This window comes from Balaenoptera acutorostrata, chromosome 6 (assembly GCF_949987535.1).
Source record: "Balaenoptera acutorostrata chromosome 6, mBalAcu1.1, whole genome shotgun sequence".
Lineage (NCBI taxonomy): Eukaryota > Metazoa > Chordata > Mammalia > Artiodactyla > Balaenopteridae > Balaenoptera > Balaenoptera acutorostrata.
Window position 1 is genome coordinate 33804402 of NC_080069.1, and position 17869 is coordinate 33822270.

Below are 17869 nucleotides of genomic sequence, written 5' to 3' on the forward strand. Positions count from 1 at the left end.
TCCTGGAACTAATAAGTGGTTATAGCAAGGTCACAGGATACAAGGTTAAAATACAAAAGTCAATTGTTTCTCTATATACCAGCAATGATCAAGTGGAATTAGGAATCTGAAACACTATGCTATTTACATTAGCACCTAAAAAATATAAAATACTTAGGTATAAATCTAACAAAATATGCATGAGATCTATATGAGGAAAACTACAAAACTCTGAGCAATTAATCGAGGAAGAACTAAATAAATGGAGAGATACTCCATGTTCATGGACAATACTCAATATTGTCAAGATTTCAGTTTTTCCCAATTTGATGTATAGATTCAAGGCAATCTCAATCAAAATTCAAGCAAGTTATTTTGTGGATATCAACAAACTGATTCTAAAGTTTGTGCGGTGAAGCAAAAGACCCAGAATAGCCAAAACAATATTGAAGAAGAACAGAGTGGTAGGAATGACACTACCTGATTTCAAGACTTACCATAAAGGTACAGTAATTAAGACAGTGTATTGGCAAAAGAACTGACAAATAGATCAGTGAAACAGAACAGAGAGCCCTGAAGTAGACCTACACAAATATAATCAATTGACCTTTGACAAAGTAGCAAAGGCAATACAATAGAGCAAAGATAGTCTTTTCAGTAAGTGGTAATGGAACAACTGGACTTCCATAAGCAAAAACATGAATCTAGACACAGACTTTTTACCCTTCACAAAAATTAATTCAAAATGGTTCACAGATCTAACTGTAAAGCACAAAACTATAAAACTCCTCGAAGATAACATAGGAGAAAATCTAGATGAACTTGTGTTCTGCAAAGACTTTGTAGATACAAAGCCACGATCCATGAAGAAAAGAACTGATAAGATGGACTTTATTAAAATTAAAAATTTCTGCCCTGCAAAAGACAGTCAAGAGAATGAAAACACAAGCCACAGGATGGGAGAAAATATTTGCAAAATACACATCGAACAAATGACTTTTATCCAAAATATGCAAAGAACTCAAACTTACCAATAAGAAAACAAACAACTCCAATTAAAAAATGGTCCTAAGCTGACTTTAACAGCCACTTCACCGAAGAAGATATACAGATGAGAAAAAAGCATATGAAAAGATGCTCCACATCATCTGGCTTTAGAGAAATGCACATTAAAACAACAATGAGATACCACTACACTCCTATGAAAATGGTCAAAATCTGGAACACTAATGACACCAAATGCTGGCAAGGATGTAGAGCAACAGGAACTCTCATTGGTGGTGGGAATGCAAAATGGTGCAGGCTTTTTGGAAGACTGTTTGGCCGGTTCTTACAAAACTAAACATATTCCTACATGCAATCCAAAATCTGTTCCTTGGTATTTACCCAAAGGGGTTGAAAACTTATGTCTACACAAAAACAGGCACAAAAATGTTTATAGCAGCTTTAGTCATTAAACTCCAACACTTGGAAGCAACCAAGACACCTTTAGTAGGGAATGGATAAACAAACTGTGGTACATCCATATAGTGGAACATTAGTAATAAAAAGAAATGATCCATCAAGCCATGAAAAGACACAGAAGAAACCCAAATGCATATTACTAAGTGAAAGAAGCCAGTCTTTAAAGGCTACATACCATACGATTCTAGCTATATGATATTCTGGAAAAAACAGAAGTGTGAAGCCAGTAAAATGATCAGTGGTTGCCAGTGTTTAGATGGGAGAGAGGAATGAATAAGAGGAACACAGGGATTTTAAGAGCAGTGAAACTATTCTGTACAATAATATAATGCTGGATACATGTCATTATACATTTGTCCAAACCCACAGAATGTACAACACCGAGAGTGAAACATCAACTATGGACTTGGGGTGACTATCATGTGTCAGCACAGATTCACCAATTGTAAACTAAAAAAAGTATCAACACCACTCTGGAGAAGGATGCTGGTAATGGCAGAGGCTAAGCATGTGTGAGGGAAGGGGGTATATGGGAAATCTCTGTACTTTCTGCTCAATTTTACATAAACCTAAAACTGCTCAAAAAATAAAGTTTATTTTTAAAAAAGGGTAGGGGGGCTTTCTCTTTATCAACTACCCTGAGTATTCACTTAAAAAGAAGTGCTATGATTTAAATAACTTACTGAGAAAGAAGAGAAAGTTTCAGGGGTTTTTTTTTTCTCCAGTTATACATCCTGGAGCCCATTTATAAAACTTAGTTCTATCCCTTCATGGTTTTAAAATTGTGCAAGGGTGTGTGACTCTACCAGCCTTCAGAGGAATCAAATATCTGGAGGGAGAATGGTTGTAGTTTTTCATGGATTGCCCTGCTTCAGCACCCTAAGCAGACAAGGATTAGATCTGTTTTAAAGGTCAATTTTAATTATCCCAATTAGTATTCACTCATGACTGCTGAAAAATTATATTCGACAAAAGGAACAGATTCCCAGTGGTGGGAGTGTTTCTAAAATTATAACTTGTGCCAGTTTAATGAATCATACTGCTTCTCATACAGAAACAGCACTTTTTTTTTTTTTTTAAAGAACCACTATTTATCTTTATTTCTTCAGCTTCTATCACAGTGCCTGGCACATGGTAAGCATTTGATAAATGTTTGCTGAATTAAATTGATCACAAGTCCGAGAGCAACTTTCTTAAATCTCCATATCTAAGTTGTATTTCAACCCTGACATATATTGAGCTTAAAACATTGAAACAGCCAAGTTCATCCTAACAGAAAAATCATGCGGTCTTAATTTCCAGGCTGGGTGTGGGGTAGGTATGTGATAGTGGGACCCAGGAAAATATAGATAGAGAAGAGGGGTTCTCACTAATAGGAAGGGACTGCCAATGAAGTATTCATTTCAGAAGGCATTCTCATTCCTGCTTAAACAGGGCATGTCAGTAAAATTCAGCAATCCAACACACTCAGATATTTTTCAAAAATAATTCACAAATGGAAAGATGAGAACATGTCTGTGTTAGAAGTAACATCTCTAGATTTATCAAGATTGTATAATTTTGTGCAATGAAATTCAGGGGAGAAATAGACACAGCAGTTTTTCAGACACTGATACCCAAGGGGCAATTCCCCATCCCCGCCCCTGAAATTCTGATTTAGTGAGAGGATTTATTTGTGTACTTAAGGCAGACACATTCTGTTCTTCAGAGAAGGAAATGTACAACACTCGGGACAGGAGCTGAGAGATCTCTGCAGTGGATGAAAACCTCAACTGTGCCAGGAGAGACCCTCAACGTGGCCACCAGGAGTGTGCACTAAATTGCAGTTTTCATATGAGTAGCCCTGGTATCTGTATTATGTTCTGTGGTTATTAAACCAGAATTGGAGAGTTGGGCAGTGTAAAAGACATACTTTCAAAAATCTGAAGCCCTATCACGCTAGTGCCCAGAAAGATGCACTTGGGAAACTCAGCTGTTGACTCATATTAGTATTGATATTACTTTAGATATTTAGTTTAAAAAGACTTTCACTATCCATAGCTCATTAACTGAAAAACTTCCTTGCTTGTATATAAATCTGAAATATCCATTTAAGGGGCAAAGTCTAATATTCCACACAACTTACTCAAATTGTTGAAATAGTCACAGAGCAATGAAATATGCAGTTTTGGGGTGACGTCAGTATCATGATAGTGTGAATCGTTCCTTTTTTCTCTCTCTCCTTTGATTTACAACTATTAGGACGTCCATAACCAGAAAGAAAAAAAAAAGCACCTATCCACAGCATACAACGACATCCAAGAGATCCACCCACCTGTGCATCCAAAGTGGGTGGACTGGACCATGGAGTAGGTAGCAGGGATTGAGGTAAGTGGCTGCAGAGCTGGTGGCAGGAGGCTGTGACAGCACAGAAGGCGGCTGCTGTTCTGGCAGCGAGCCAGCACCACCTTTCTGGCAGAGGAGCTGGAGGATGAAGGCAGTGACTGGAAGTCTGCCCAGCCACGTGTGTTACAGCTGGCGGGACCAGTTGCTCTCTCTGAGGAGAGACTGCAGTGAATGGGCAGAGGGAAAGGAAAGGTAAGTAGACAGACAAAGAGAACTGAAGTAAAATGTCTCCTGCTGTCTGCCCCTGGAGGCAAGGGGACCGACCACCCAAGGACCCCTGGGACACCGCCCCCATCCCAACTTGAGGATACCTCTACCAGGCCATGGACACCCACAAAGCCCCAAGTGCTAAGTACACACACCTCCCCCCTGCGCCCACATTCTGCCACCACGCATTGTTTTTGTTGTTGTTGTTGTTGTTTTGTTTTGTTTTAACTGTGTGGGTTCCCAATCTTAGAAGCCGCTAGTTAACGCTGGTAAGAGAAACCAAAAACTTGTGCCATAGCGCCACCTTCTGGAAAGGAAGGCTCCTAACTACCAACCTGTTGCATTCTTAGGAGCAAAGTAAACAAAGTCTTACCTAAATAAAAATGGTGTTCCATTTTTTATTTAGAGAATCATGGTAATAGGGTATCGCAAAAAAAAGCAAGACAATTTTCCAGTAGCCAAACCCAAAGGTATGGAATATTGTGATCTAACTGATAAAGAGTTTTAAATAGCTGTTATGAAGAAATTCAATAGAAAACTCATGAAGGCAATGCAATGATATTAGGAATGAAAATAACAAGCAGAAGGAATACTTTACCAAAGAGATTAAAATTCTAAAAAAGAATCAGACAGATTTCTGGAGCCGAAGAACTCAATAAATGAGATAAAGAATGCATTACAATGCACTGGAAATAGAGCAAATCAGGTAGAAGAGGAATTAGCAAGCTCAAGGATAGAAATATAGAAATAATTCAGGTGGAAGAAAAGAGAGAGCTAAGATTTTTAAAAAGTGAAGCCTATGAGAAATATCTGATTCTATTGGAAAGGGAAACGTAAGAATAATGGGCATCCCAGAAGGAGAAGAGAGTGGGAAGGGGACAGAGTTTATTTAAAGAAATAATAGCTGAGAAATTCCCAAATCTGGGGAAGGGATGAATATACAGATCCACGAAGCTAACAGAATATCTTGTTATCTCATCACAGAAAGACCTCCAAAACACATTTTAATGAAGCTGTCAAAATTCAATCATAAAGAAGCAATTTTAAAGGCAGCCAGGGGGAAAAAAAAAAAAAAAAGACAGCAACCTACAGAGGTACCCCCATTAGGCTACAGTAGATTTCTCAGCAGAAACTTTGAAGGTCAGGAGATAGATAGTGGAATGACATATTCAAAATATTGAAAGATAAAAATTTCCATCTAAGAATATGTGGCAGTTATCCTTCAGATATAAAGGAGAATTAAAGCCTTTCCCAGACAAACTAAAGCTGAGGGAGTTTACCACCACTAGACCTGCCTTATGAGAAATGTTGAAAGGAGCTCTTCAAGCTGAAACAAAAAGACAAAAGTACACAAAACTCTGATTAAGATGATAAATACTCATAATTAGAATACTGTAAATCTTTTCTAGAACAGTATATTAAATTCTTAACTATAATATAATGGTTAAAGGAAAAGAGCATTAAAAATAGCTATAGATACTACAACTTGGTAATGAAATCACAGCATAGAGATCATTGCTAACATTAAAAATATAAAAGGGGAAGAGTAAGCAGATGAAACCTTTATAGGTGAATGAAGATAAACTGGCATCAGCAGGAAAGGGGCTATTTTACCTGTAGGATGTTTCATGTAAACTTCATGGTAACCACAAGCAAAAATCTAGAGCAGAAACATAAACATAAAAAAGGGGAGAGTGAGCAAATCACCATGGAAAACCACCAACTTATAAGGGCAGACAGAAAGAGAAGAAAAAAGGAACAACAGAGAGACAAAATAAGCAGAAGGCAAAAGATAAAATGGCAATAGTAAATTCTTACATATCAATAATCACCCCTAAATGTAAGCAGATTGAACTCACCGATCAAAAGGCACATAGTGGGTGGATGGCTGAAAAAACAAGGTCCAACTCTATGCTCTCTACAGAAGACTCATTTCAGCTCTAAAGGCACATAGGCTCAAAGTGAAAGGATGGAAGATGATATTCCAAGCAAATAGAAATGAAAAGAAGGTGGGTATAGCCATCCTTGTATCAGACAAAACACACTTCAAGCCAAAAAAGGTAAGAAGAGACAAAGAAGGTCAGTAAAGGGGTCACTACATCAAGAAGATATAACAATAATAAATATGTACGTTCCCAAAACCTGATCACTGAAATATACAAGTATGTAATAATAGATATTAAGGAACAAATAGACAACAATGCAGTAATTGCAGGAATTTCAATACCCCACTATCAGCAATGGATAGATTGTCTTGACAGAAAATCAACAAAGAAACGTTGGACTTGAACCACACCTTAGAACAAATGGATTTAATAGACACATAGAGAATATTCCATCCAACAGTAGCAGAACACACATTCTTCTCAAGTGCACATAGAACATTCAGGCTGGATCATATGATATAGGTCACAAAACAAATCTTAGCAAACTTAAGAAGACTGAAATCATATCAGCTATCTTCTGTGACCACAATTGGTATGAAACTAGAAGTCCACAACAAGAGGAAGATGAGAAGATCTACAAACATGTGGAAAGTAAACCCACGTCTAAACAACCATTGTGTCAAAGAAGAAATCAAAAAGGAAATAAAAAATATCTCAAAACAAATGAAAATGAAAACACAACATATCAAATATCATGGCATGCAGCAAAAGCAGATCTGGGTGGAAAGTTTATAGCAATAAATACATTAAGATGTTAGAAAAATCTCAAGTAAACAACCTAACTTTATACCTCAAGGAACTAGAAAAAGAAGAAAAAATTAAGCCCAAAGTTAGCAGAACTAAGGAAACAGTAAGTATCAGAATGCAAATAAATGAAATAGAAACCAGAAAAACAATAGAAAGGATCAAGGAAACTACAAAATGTTTCTTCAAAAAGATAAACAACATTGACAAACCTTTAGTTAGACTCAGGAAAAAAAAGAAGAGTCAAATAAATAAAATTAGAAATGAAAAGAGAAGACATTACAACTGATACTACAGAAATACATAGAATCATAAGAGACTACTCTGAACAATTATATGCCAATGGATTATACAACCTAAAAGAAATGGATACATTTCTAGAAACACACAACCTACCATGACTGAATCAGGAAGAAATAGAAAGTAGGAACAGACCAATAATGAGTAAAGACACTGTATCAGTAATTTAAAAATTCCCAACACAGAAAACTCCAGGACCAGAAAACTCCCCTGGATAATTCTATCAAACATTGAAAGAAGTAATACCAATCCTCCTCAAACTCTTTCAAAATATTGAGGGGGAGAAAACACTTCCAAACTTGTTCTATGAGGCCAGCATTACCTTGATACCAAAGCCAGATAAGGATACCACAAGAAAAGCAAACTATAGACCAATATCCCTGATGAACATAGGTGCAAAAATTCTCAACAAAATATTAGCAAACCAAATTCAAGAACACATTAATAGAAGTATATACGATGACCAAGCGGAATTTATGCCTAGGATGAAAGGATGGGTCAACATATGCAAATCAATAAATCCAACACATCACATCAATAAAAGAAAAAATAAAAATCACATGATCTTTTCAATAGAGAAAGAAAAAGCATTTGACATAAAACAACATCCTTTCATAATAAAAACCCTTAACAGACTGGGTATAGAAGGAACATACTTCAACATAAAGGCCATGTATAACAAACACCAGGGTAACATTATACCTGATGGAGAGAAATGGGAAGTGTTTCCTCTGAGACCAGGAACAAGGCAAGGATGCCCAGTCTCACTATTCTTATTCAATAGAGTACTGGAAGTCCTAGCTAGAGCAATTATGCAAGACAAAGAAATAAAATATATCCAAATCAGAAATGAAAAAGTAAAACTGTCATTATTTGCTGATGATATGATTGAATATATAGAAAATCCCAAAGAATCAGCCAAAAAACTATTGAAATTAATCAACAATTTCAGTAAATTGGCAGGATACAAAGTCAACGTACAGAACTCAATTTCATTCCTCTACACTAATGATAAAGCATCTGAGAAAGAAATAAAGAAAACCATCCCTTTCACAATAGCATCAAAAACAATAAAATACTTAGGAATAAATTTAACCAAGGAAGTGGAAGATCTGTACAATTAGAACTGCAAAACTGCTGAAAGAAATCAAGGACACCAACAAATGGAAAGACACAAACAAAAATCAAAGAAATTGAAGACACAAACAAATGTTCATGGATCCAAAGAGTTAATATTGTTAAAATATCAATAGTTCTAAAGCCAGCAACAAACTGAACATAGTCCTCACCAAAATACCAAAGGCATTCTTCACAGAAATAGAAGAAACAATCCTAAAATGTGTGTGGAACCACAAAAGACCTCAAACAGCCAAAGCAATCTGGAGAGAAAAGAGCAAAGCCAGAGATACCACACTTCTGGATTTCAAGCTATACCACAAAACCATAGTGGAAAAACAGTATTGTACTTGGGGGGGAAAAAGACAAATTGACCAACGGAACAGAATAGAGAGCCCAGAATTAAACCCTGGCATATACGGTCAACTAGTATTCAACAAGGAAGCCAAGAATACCCGGTGGAGAAAGGATAGCCTCTTCAACAAATGGTGCTGGAAAAATTGGAGAAACATATGCAGAACACTGAAAGTAGACCCCTATCTCACACCACTCACAATAATTAACTCAAAATGGGTCAAAGACTTAAACATAAGACCTGATGCCATAAGAATCCTAAAAGAAAATGTTAGGGGAGACGTTTATTGATATTGGTCTTGGCAATAATTTGGTGGGCGTGATGCCAAAATAACAAACAATAAAAGAAAATAATCAAAACATGGGACTACATCAAACTCAAGAGCTTCTGCACATCAAAAGAATAAATTAATTAACAAAATGAAAAGACACCCTACAGAATGGGAGAAAAATTTTGCAAACCATTTATCGAATAAGTGATTAATATCCAAAATATACAAGGAACTCAGTCAACTCAATAACAGAAAACAAACAATCTGGTTAAAAGATGGGAAGAAGAAGTAAATAGTCATTTCTCTGAAAAGGACATCAAAATGGCCAAGAGACACATGAAAAGATGCTCAACATCACTAATCATAAGGGGACTGCAAATCAAAATCACAGTGAAACATTACCTCACACCTGTGAGAATGGTTATCATCAAGAAGACAAGGACCAACAGATGCTGGTGAGGATGTGGGAATGTAAATTAGTCTAACAACTATAGAAAGCAAGATGGAAGCTCCTCAAAAAATTAAAAGTAGATCTATCATATACTCCAGGTATTCCACTTCTGGGTATACAACCAAAGAAAATGAAAATAGGATTTTGACAAGATATACGCACTCCCATGTTTATCACAGCATTACTCACAATAGCCAAGATACGGAAACAACCCAAAAGACCATCAGTGGATGAATGGGTAAAAAAATATGTGGTATACATACACCGTGGAATGTTATTCAGCCATGAGAAAGGAAGAGATCCTCCCATTTGCTACAACATTATGCTAAGAGAGTAAGTCAGATAGAGAAAGACAAGTACTGTATTATGTCACTTACATGTGAAATCTAAAAGTTAAACCTGTGAAAAACAGAATAAAATGGTGGTTACCAGGGACAGGGACAAGAGGGATGGTCTTTAAGGGTACAAACTTGTAAGAATTGGTAAATGAGCCATGAAGATCTAATGAACAGTATAATAAATAGACAGTAATACTGTACTATAATTATATAATGTGATCATGTGTATTATAATTATATAATGTGATATTACTTCAGCAATCACATTAACAATATATAAATGTATCAAAGTAACATACTGTATACCTTAAACATATGCAATGTTACAAGTCAAATTTACTCAATAAAAAAGTGTGCAATTTTATATTTTTCTGTTCATACATTGTTCATGTGAATTACCAAATTACTGTAATTGCCAAAATCACATAATTTCCTTCTACAAATGTTGCTGCTATATAAGTTGCTTCATGGAGCAAGGACCTAATAAATTTTTTTTTAATTTCTATTTTATTTATTTATTTATTTTTGGCTGTGTTGGGTCTTCGTTTCTGTGCGAGGGCTTTCTCTAGTTGCAGCAAGCGGGGGCCACTCTTCATCGTGGTGCACGGGCCTCTCACTATCGCGGCCTCTCTTGTTGCGGAGCACAGGCTCCAGACGCGCAGACTCAGTAGTTGTGGCTGACGGGCTTTGTTGCTCCGCGGCATGTGGGATCCTCCCAGACCAGGGCTCGAACCCGTGTCCCCTGCATTGGCAGGCAGATTCTCAACCACTGCGCCACCAGGGAAGCCCCCTAATAAATATTTTTTGAGTGAATAATTTATTTTGAAACTTTAGAGTTTTTTTTATCCTTCAATTACTCAATTTTCTCCACTGAAAATTGGAGACAAAATTATGTATTTCTTTCTGTATTATATGATTGTAGAAGAGTTAAAAACTGCTGCACAAATTTTTTAAAAACCTGTGATGAACATGAAAGGGTTAGATGTTCCTTTATATTTTACAGGAGTGCTTCTTCTAAAAGTCCAGGTAACTTTAAAAACTTACAAAATTTAACAAAAAATAACACCTATACTATAATATTTGATCCATAAATACTATAACAATTGTTAAAATTTTAGGACAAGATTTAAGTTACACAAGAAATTTTTACACTATGTTTGGTGATTTGGGCATTTTCATTGGAAAACATTTAAAATAAAATAACCAACATATTCCAAAGATAAAGATTCACTGCTTTGTGGTAGAATGAGAAAAGAGAATACACATCATTGCAAAGAAATGTGTATTTGGTGCTTTAACTAGGATAAAACTCCATTCATACGCTGTCTTGCAATTTGGAAATACTTTCCTTTTGTCCATCCATCTCTCCTCCTCCCACCCTCTCCTTCTTCCTTGTCTTCCTCCTTTCCTCTCTTCCTTCTTTTCTCCAAGATATTCAACAGGGGACAGTTGTCAAAAAGATGTTCATAGCTAAAGGCAGCAAGTACAATCAATCCATTCAAAGCACAAGTACCTGTTAATGATCCCTCCATAAAATACCGCTTTTCTCATTTTGCCGGAGGGGAAAAAAAACAAGACAGTAACTTCTTTGTAGAGTTCCAAGAATATACACAAAATATATAGGGGAAAAAGGAAAATTTTATATTTTAGAATTTGGATCCAAATGATAGCTAAAGTTTTAAAACAATTAATTCCTGGTAAATATTTTCAGGTTTAATCTACTGAGGTACACTATTATAATATAGCATTGCTGTTTAATGTAATGTTTACCTAAAAATTATTTAATTATTAATAGCAACAGTTCACTGAAAACTTGGGTCTCTGATCAAAAAGTTTCCATAAAACAATCATTATGTTTAATTGTTCATGTTTATTCAAAAATACAGGCCACTGCTGTTACAAGAGTAGAAAACCCAATCATTTTAGGAAGTGTGTGTGTGTGTGTGTGTGTGTGCGCATGCACATGCATGCATGCACGCACATATTTAACAAGTAAATAAAAAATTAGATTACTATTGAATAAAGCAGTGCATTCTCAGGTATCTCATTAGATACATATATAAAGATAAAATAACTATTTGGACGTGAAAACAAAGACTATTACAAGAGACAAAGAAGGACACTACATAATGATCAAGGAATCAATCCAAGAAGAAGATATAAAAATTGTAAATATTTATGCACCCAACATAGGAGCACCTCAATACATAAGGCAAATGTTAACAGCCATAAAAGGGAAAATCAACAGTAACACAATCATAGTAGGGGACTTTAACACCCCTCTTTCACCAACGGACAGACCATCCAAAATGAAAATAAATAAGGAAACACAAGCTTTAAATGATACACTAAACAAGATGGACTTAATTGATATTTATAGGACATTCCATCCAAAAACAACAAAATACACTTTCTTCTCAAGTGCTCATGGAACATTCTCCAGGATAGATCATATCTTGGGTCACAAATCAAGCCTCGGTAAATTTAGAGAAAATTGAAATCATATCAAGTATCTTTTCCAACCACAACGCTATGAGACTAGATATCAATTACAGGAAAAAATCTGTAAGAAATACAAACACATGGAAGCTAAACAATACACTACTTAATAACCAAGAGATCACTGAAGAAATCAAGGAAGAAATCAAAAAATACCTAGAAACAAATGACAATGAAAACACGATCACCAAAAACATATGGGATGGGCTTCCCTGGTGGCGCAGTGGTTGAGAATCTGCCTGCTAATGCAGGGGACACGGGTTCGAGCCCTGGCCTGGGAAGATCCCACATGCCGCAGAGCGGCTGGGCCCGTGAGCCACAACTGCTGGGCCTGCGCGTCTGGAGCCTGTGCTCCGCAACGAGAGAGGCCCGCGCATCGCGATGAAGAGTGGCCCCCGCTTGCCACAACTGGAGAAAGCCCTCGCACAGAAACGAAGACCCAACACAGCCAAAATCAATCAATCAATCAATCAATCAAACATACGCATCTGATTCAAGATCCTCATTAAAAAAAAAAAAAAAAAAACCTATGGGATGCAGCAAAAGCAGTCCTAGAGGGAAGTTTATAGCAAATACAATGCTACCTCAAGAAACAAGAAACATCTCAAATAAAAAACCTAACCTTACACCTAAAGCAATTACAGAAAGAAAAACAAAAAAAACCCCAAAGTTAGCAGAAGGAAAGAAATCATAAAGATCAGATCAGAAATAAATGAAAAAGAAAGGAAGGAAACAATAGCAAAGATCAATAAAACTAAAAGCTGGCTCTTTGAGAAGATAAACAAAATTGATAAACCATTAGACAGACTCATCAAGAAAAAAAGGGAGAAGACTCAAACCAACAGAATTAGAAATGAAAAAGGAGAAGTAACAACTGACAAGGCAGAAATACAAAGGATCATGAGAGATTACTGCAAGCAACTCTATGCCAATAAAATGGACAACCTGGAAGAAATGGACAAACTCTTATTAAAGCACAACCTTCCAAGGCTGAACCAGGAAGAAATAGAAAATATAAACAAACCAAACACAAGCATTGAAATTGACACTGTGATTAAAAATCTTCCAACAAACAAAAGCCCAGGACCAGATGGCTTCACAGGGGAATTCCATCAAACATTTAGAGAAGAGCTAACACCTATCCTTCTAAAACTCTTCCAAAATATAGCAGAGGGAGGAACACTCCCAAACTCATTCTACGAGGCCACCATCATCCTGATACCAAAACCAGACAAAGATGTCATAAAGAAAGAAAACTACAGGCCAATATCACTCATGAACATAGATGCAAAAATCCTCAACAAAATACTAGCAAACAGAATCCAACAGCACATTAAAAGGATCATAAACCACGATCAAGTGGGGTTAATCCCAGGAATGAAAGGATTCTTCAATATACGCAAATCAAACAATGTGATACACCATACTAACAAATTGAAGGATAAAAACCGTATAATCATCTCAATAGATGCAGAAAAAGCTTTCAACAAAATTCAACACCCATTTATGATAAAAACCCTCCAGAAAGTAGGCATAGAGGGAACCTACCTCAACATAATAAAGGTCATATATGACAAACCCACAGCCAACATCTTTCTCAATGATGAAAAACTGAAACCATTCCCTCTAAGATAAGGAACAAGACAAGGGTGCCCACTCTCACCACTATTATTCAACATAGCTTTGGAAGTTATAGCCACAGCAATCAGAGAAGAAAAAGAAATAAAACGAATCCGAATCGGAAAAGAATAAGTAAAGCTGTCCCTGTTTGCAGGTCACATGATACTATACGTAGAGGATCCTAAAGATGCTCCCAGAAAACTACTAGAGCTATTCAATGAATTTGGTAAAGTAGCACAATACAAAATTAATGCACAGAAATCTCTGGTATTCCTATACACTAATGAGGAAAAATCTGAAAGAGAAATTAAGGAAACACTCCCATTTACCATTGCAACAAAAAGAATAAAATACATAGCAATAAACCTACCTAGGGAGACAAAAGACCTATATGCAGAAAACTATAAGACACTGTTGAAAGAAATTAAAGATGATACAAATAGTTGAAGAGATATACTATGTTCTTGGATTGGAAGAATCAACATTGTGAAAATGACTATACTACCCAAAGCAGTCTACAGATTCAATGCAATCCCTATCAAACTACCACTGGCATTTTTCACAGATGTAGAACAAAAAATTTCACAATTTGTATGGAAACACAAAAGACCCCAAATAGCCAAAGCAATCTTGAGAAAGAAAAACGGAGGTGGAGGAATCAGGCTCCCTGACTTCAGACTGTACTACAAAGCTACAGTAATCAAGACAGTATGGTACTGGCACAAAAACAGAAATATAGATCAATGGAACAGGATAGAAAGCCTAGAGATAAACCCAAGCACATACGGTCACCTTATTTTTGATAAAGGTGGCAAGAATATACAATGGAGAAAAGACAGCCTCTTCAATAAGTGGTGCCGGGAAAACTGGACAGCTACGTGGAAAAGAATGAAATTAGAACACTCCCTAACACCATACACAAAAATAAACTCAAAATGGATTAAAGACCTAAATGTAAGGCCAGACACTTTCAAACTCTTAGAGGAAAACATAGGCAAAACACTCTATGACATAAATCACAGCAAGATCCTTTTTGACCCACCTCCTAGAAAAATGGAAATAAAACAAAAATAAACAAGTGGGACCTAATGAAACATAAAAGTTTTTGCACAGCAAAGGAAACCATAAGCAAGACGAAAAGACAACCCTCAGAATCGGAGAAAGTATTTGCAAATGAAGCAACTGACAAAGGATTAATCTCCACAATTTACAAGCAGCTCATGCAGCTCAATATCAAAAAAACAAACAACCCAATCCAAAAATCGGCAGAAGACCTAAACAGACATTTCTCCAAAGAAGATATACAGATGGCCAACAAACACATGAAAGAATGCTCAACATCATTAATCATTAGAGAAATGCAAATCAAAACTACAATGAGATATCATCTCACACCAGTCAGAATGGCCATCATAAAAAAATCTACAAACAAATTCTGGAGAGGGTGTGGAGAAAAGGGAACACTCTTGCAATGTAAATTGATACAGCCACTATGGAGAACAGTATGGAGGTTCCTTAAAAAACGAAAAACAGGGCTTCCCTGGTGGCGCAGTGGTTGAGAATCTGCCTGCCAATGCAGGGGACACGGGTTCGAGCCCTGGTCTGGGAAGAGCCCACATGCTGCGGAGCGACTAAGCCCGTGAGCCACAATTGCTGAGCCTGCGCGTCTGGAGCCTGTGCTCCGCAACGGGAGAGGCCACGATAGTGAGAGGCCCGCGCACCGCGATGAAGAGTGGCCCCCACTTGCCGCAACCAGAGAAAGCCCTCACACAGAAACTAAGACCCAACACAGCCATAAATAAATAAATAAATAAATAAATAAATTAAAAAAAAAAAAAACGAAAAACAGATCTACCATATGACCCAGCAATCCCACTACTGGACATATACCCTGAGAAAACCATAATTCAAAAAGAGTCATGTACCACAATGTTCATTGCAGCTCTATTTACAATAGCCAGGACATGGAAGCAACCAAAGTGTCCATCGACAGATGAATGGATAAAGAAGATGTGGCACATATATACAATGGAATATTATTCAGCCTAAAAAAGAAATGAAATTGAGGTATTTGTAGTGAGGTGGATGGACCTAGAATCTGTCATACAGAGTGAAGTAAGTCAGAAAAAGAAAAACAAATACCGTTTGCTAACACATTTATATGGAATCTAAAAAAAAAAAAAAAGACTGGTCATGAAGAACCTAGGGGCAAGATGGGAAAAAAGACGCAGACCTACTAGAGAATGGACTTGAGGATACGGGGAGGGGGAAGGGTAAGCTGGGACAATGTGAGAGAGTGGTGTGGACATATATACACTACCAAATGTAAAACCGATAGCTGGTGGGAAGCAGCCGCATAGCACAGGGAGATCAGCTCAGTGCTTTGTGACCACCTAGAGGAGTAGGATAGGGAGGGTGGGAGGGAGGGAGCCGCAAGAGGGAAGAGATATGGGGGATATGGGGATATATGTATATGTATAGCTGATTCACTTTGTTATAAAGCAGAAGGTAAGACACCATTGTAAAGCAATTATACTCCAAAAAAGATGATTAAAAAAATGTCCATATTTGCAAAAAAAAAATAAAAAGATAAAATAGCTATTTGGTATTATTTTCACAAGGTACAACTAAACATTTCTTTAAAAATTTTTCTGAAGAGGGTGTTTTTTTCTCTTTCTGTACAAAACTTCCAAACTGCGCTGGTGTACAGCACTCATGTCAAATAGAAGGTGAAACATTTTAATTCCACAGCAAGTGGAAATTAAAAATTCACAGAATTTGTTGAATTATACCAGGTATGGAAATGGCCTTCTCTTTCGTAAACCTGACTATATGTATATTATACATAAGACTACATATAAGCATTATATAAGATTATAGAACTTAAAATTAGTTTAGAAAAGATACAAATCTGTTAACCTAAAAGGAACTCCAGATTTTTATAGAAAATTCATGATAAGATCCAATTTCATTCTATTTAAAAATCTGAGAAATCGACAAATATTTTAATCACTTACAGGAAAATGTTTCAGTTATTTATCAGCAACAATAATTGGTGAAAGTTTCTATGTATAATAATAGTAAGATGTTAAGGACATGAATTATATTGTGTCACCCAAATCCACCTAGTGCTGCTACTCATCATGCTTAACAGTTTTCACAGGGCTGCTTCCGCAAGCCAACAGTAGTCTATAAAAAAAATAGATTGGGTAAAAAAATCCACATGCTTAAACAGCCTCATACACCTATTCTAAAGTACAAACAAACTTTCACTGTTTAACCAAGAATATTCTCACTATCAGATGAAAGAACAATGAATGAAAAAACATGCAATCATATTAAAACATGAAACAGAAAACAGGACTTTTTCTGAGGAGGAAAATCAGTTTCATGATTTTGAAAAGCACACAAAATATCACATTTAATTTATTTTCTACTGATTATCCTTCTATTTATAACGCAATACTTTATCTCAATTTTTAAACAATGTCCATGGTTAAATTCTACTTATGTCTCAAAGAACATTAGCAAGATTTTAGTCTCCCTCTTCATCCTCTCCACTCATGTTTTACGATGGTTTAAATAATAGTTTCTAGTAAAAAAGTTACTTTCCTTCAGAACTTATACTTGTTTCTATATTTCTTTTTGCTTCTTGTATTACAGCTCTGCTGAAGTTAAACTAGCTCTCATTCCATTATAGCAAATAAGTTTATATCATTATTTTTGGTGGTTTAAAATGTGACCATGTTTCTAGGTATTTTTTTTTTAATTATTGTTTTCCATTCATCTAACTCAGCACAATATGAGCTTTTATAAGTGAGATACATTATTGCTTTTCAGTTTTAAGAAATTTTATTTTTATGTTACTAATTCTTTTAAATGTATTGAAACTGGTTTTATGGTTAAGTAAAAATGTAAATATTCCACATGTAATTGAAAAGCCTGCATAATATTTTCTAACTGTTATATATATATCCTTAAAATCAAAGTTGGAAATAATTTATTCAAATCTCTATATCCTTATCACTTCATTTTATTCTATTTTATGCTTATTTGTCTCTTTTTCTCAGTTACTTTCTCCTCCCCTCTCTTCTTGCTTTCTGTTGAACAGACTGAAATCTACCCCCATCCCATTCCATTTTTCCTACTGGTTTGAAATGTATATGTCTTATTACTCTTCTTTAAGTGGTCATC

General features: G+C 36.0%; 1 protein-coding gene across 8 annotated transcripts in view; it reads right to left on the bottom strand.

Annotated features, from left to right (window-relative positions):
- LOC130708380 (contactin-associated protein like 5-4-like) overlaps positions 1–17869 on the bottom strand; it is a 218851-nt gene that overhangs the window by 68439 nt on the left and 132543 nt on the right. For 2 of the 8 annotated variants that reach the window (XM_057548251.1, XM_057548252.1), the window contains one exon: positions 3758–3990. The exons of the other annotated variants lie outside the window; for them this stretch is intronic. In XM_057548251.1, the coding sequence (XP_057404234.1) occupies positions 3758–3788 (31 nt within the window). In that variant the 5' untranslated portion in view covers positions 3789–3990. The remainder of the gene's footprint in view (positions 1–3757; positions 3991–17869) is intronic. 8 annotated transcript variants of the gene reach the window in all.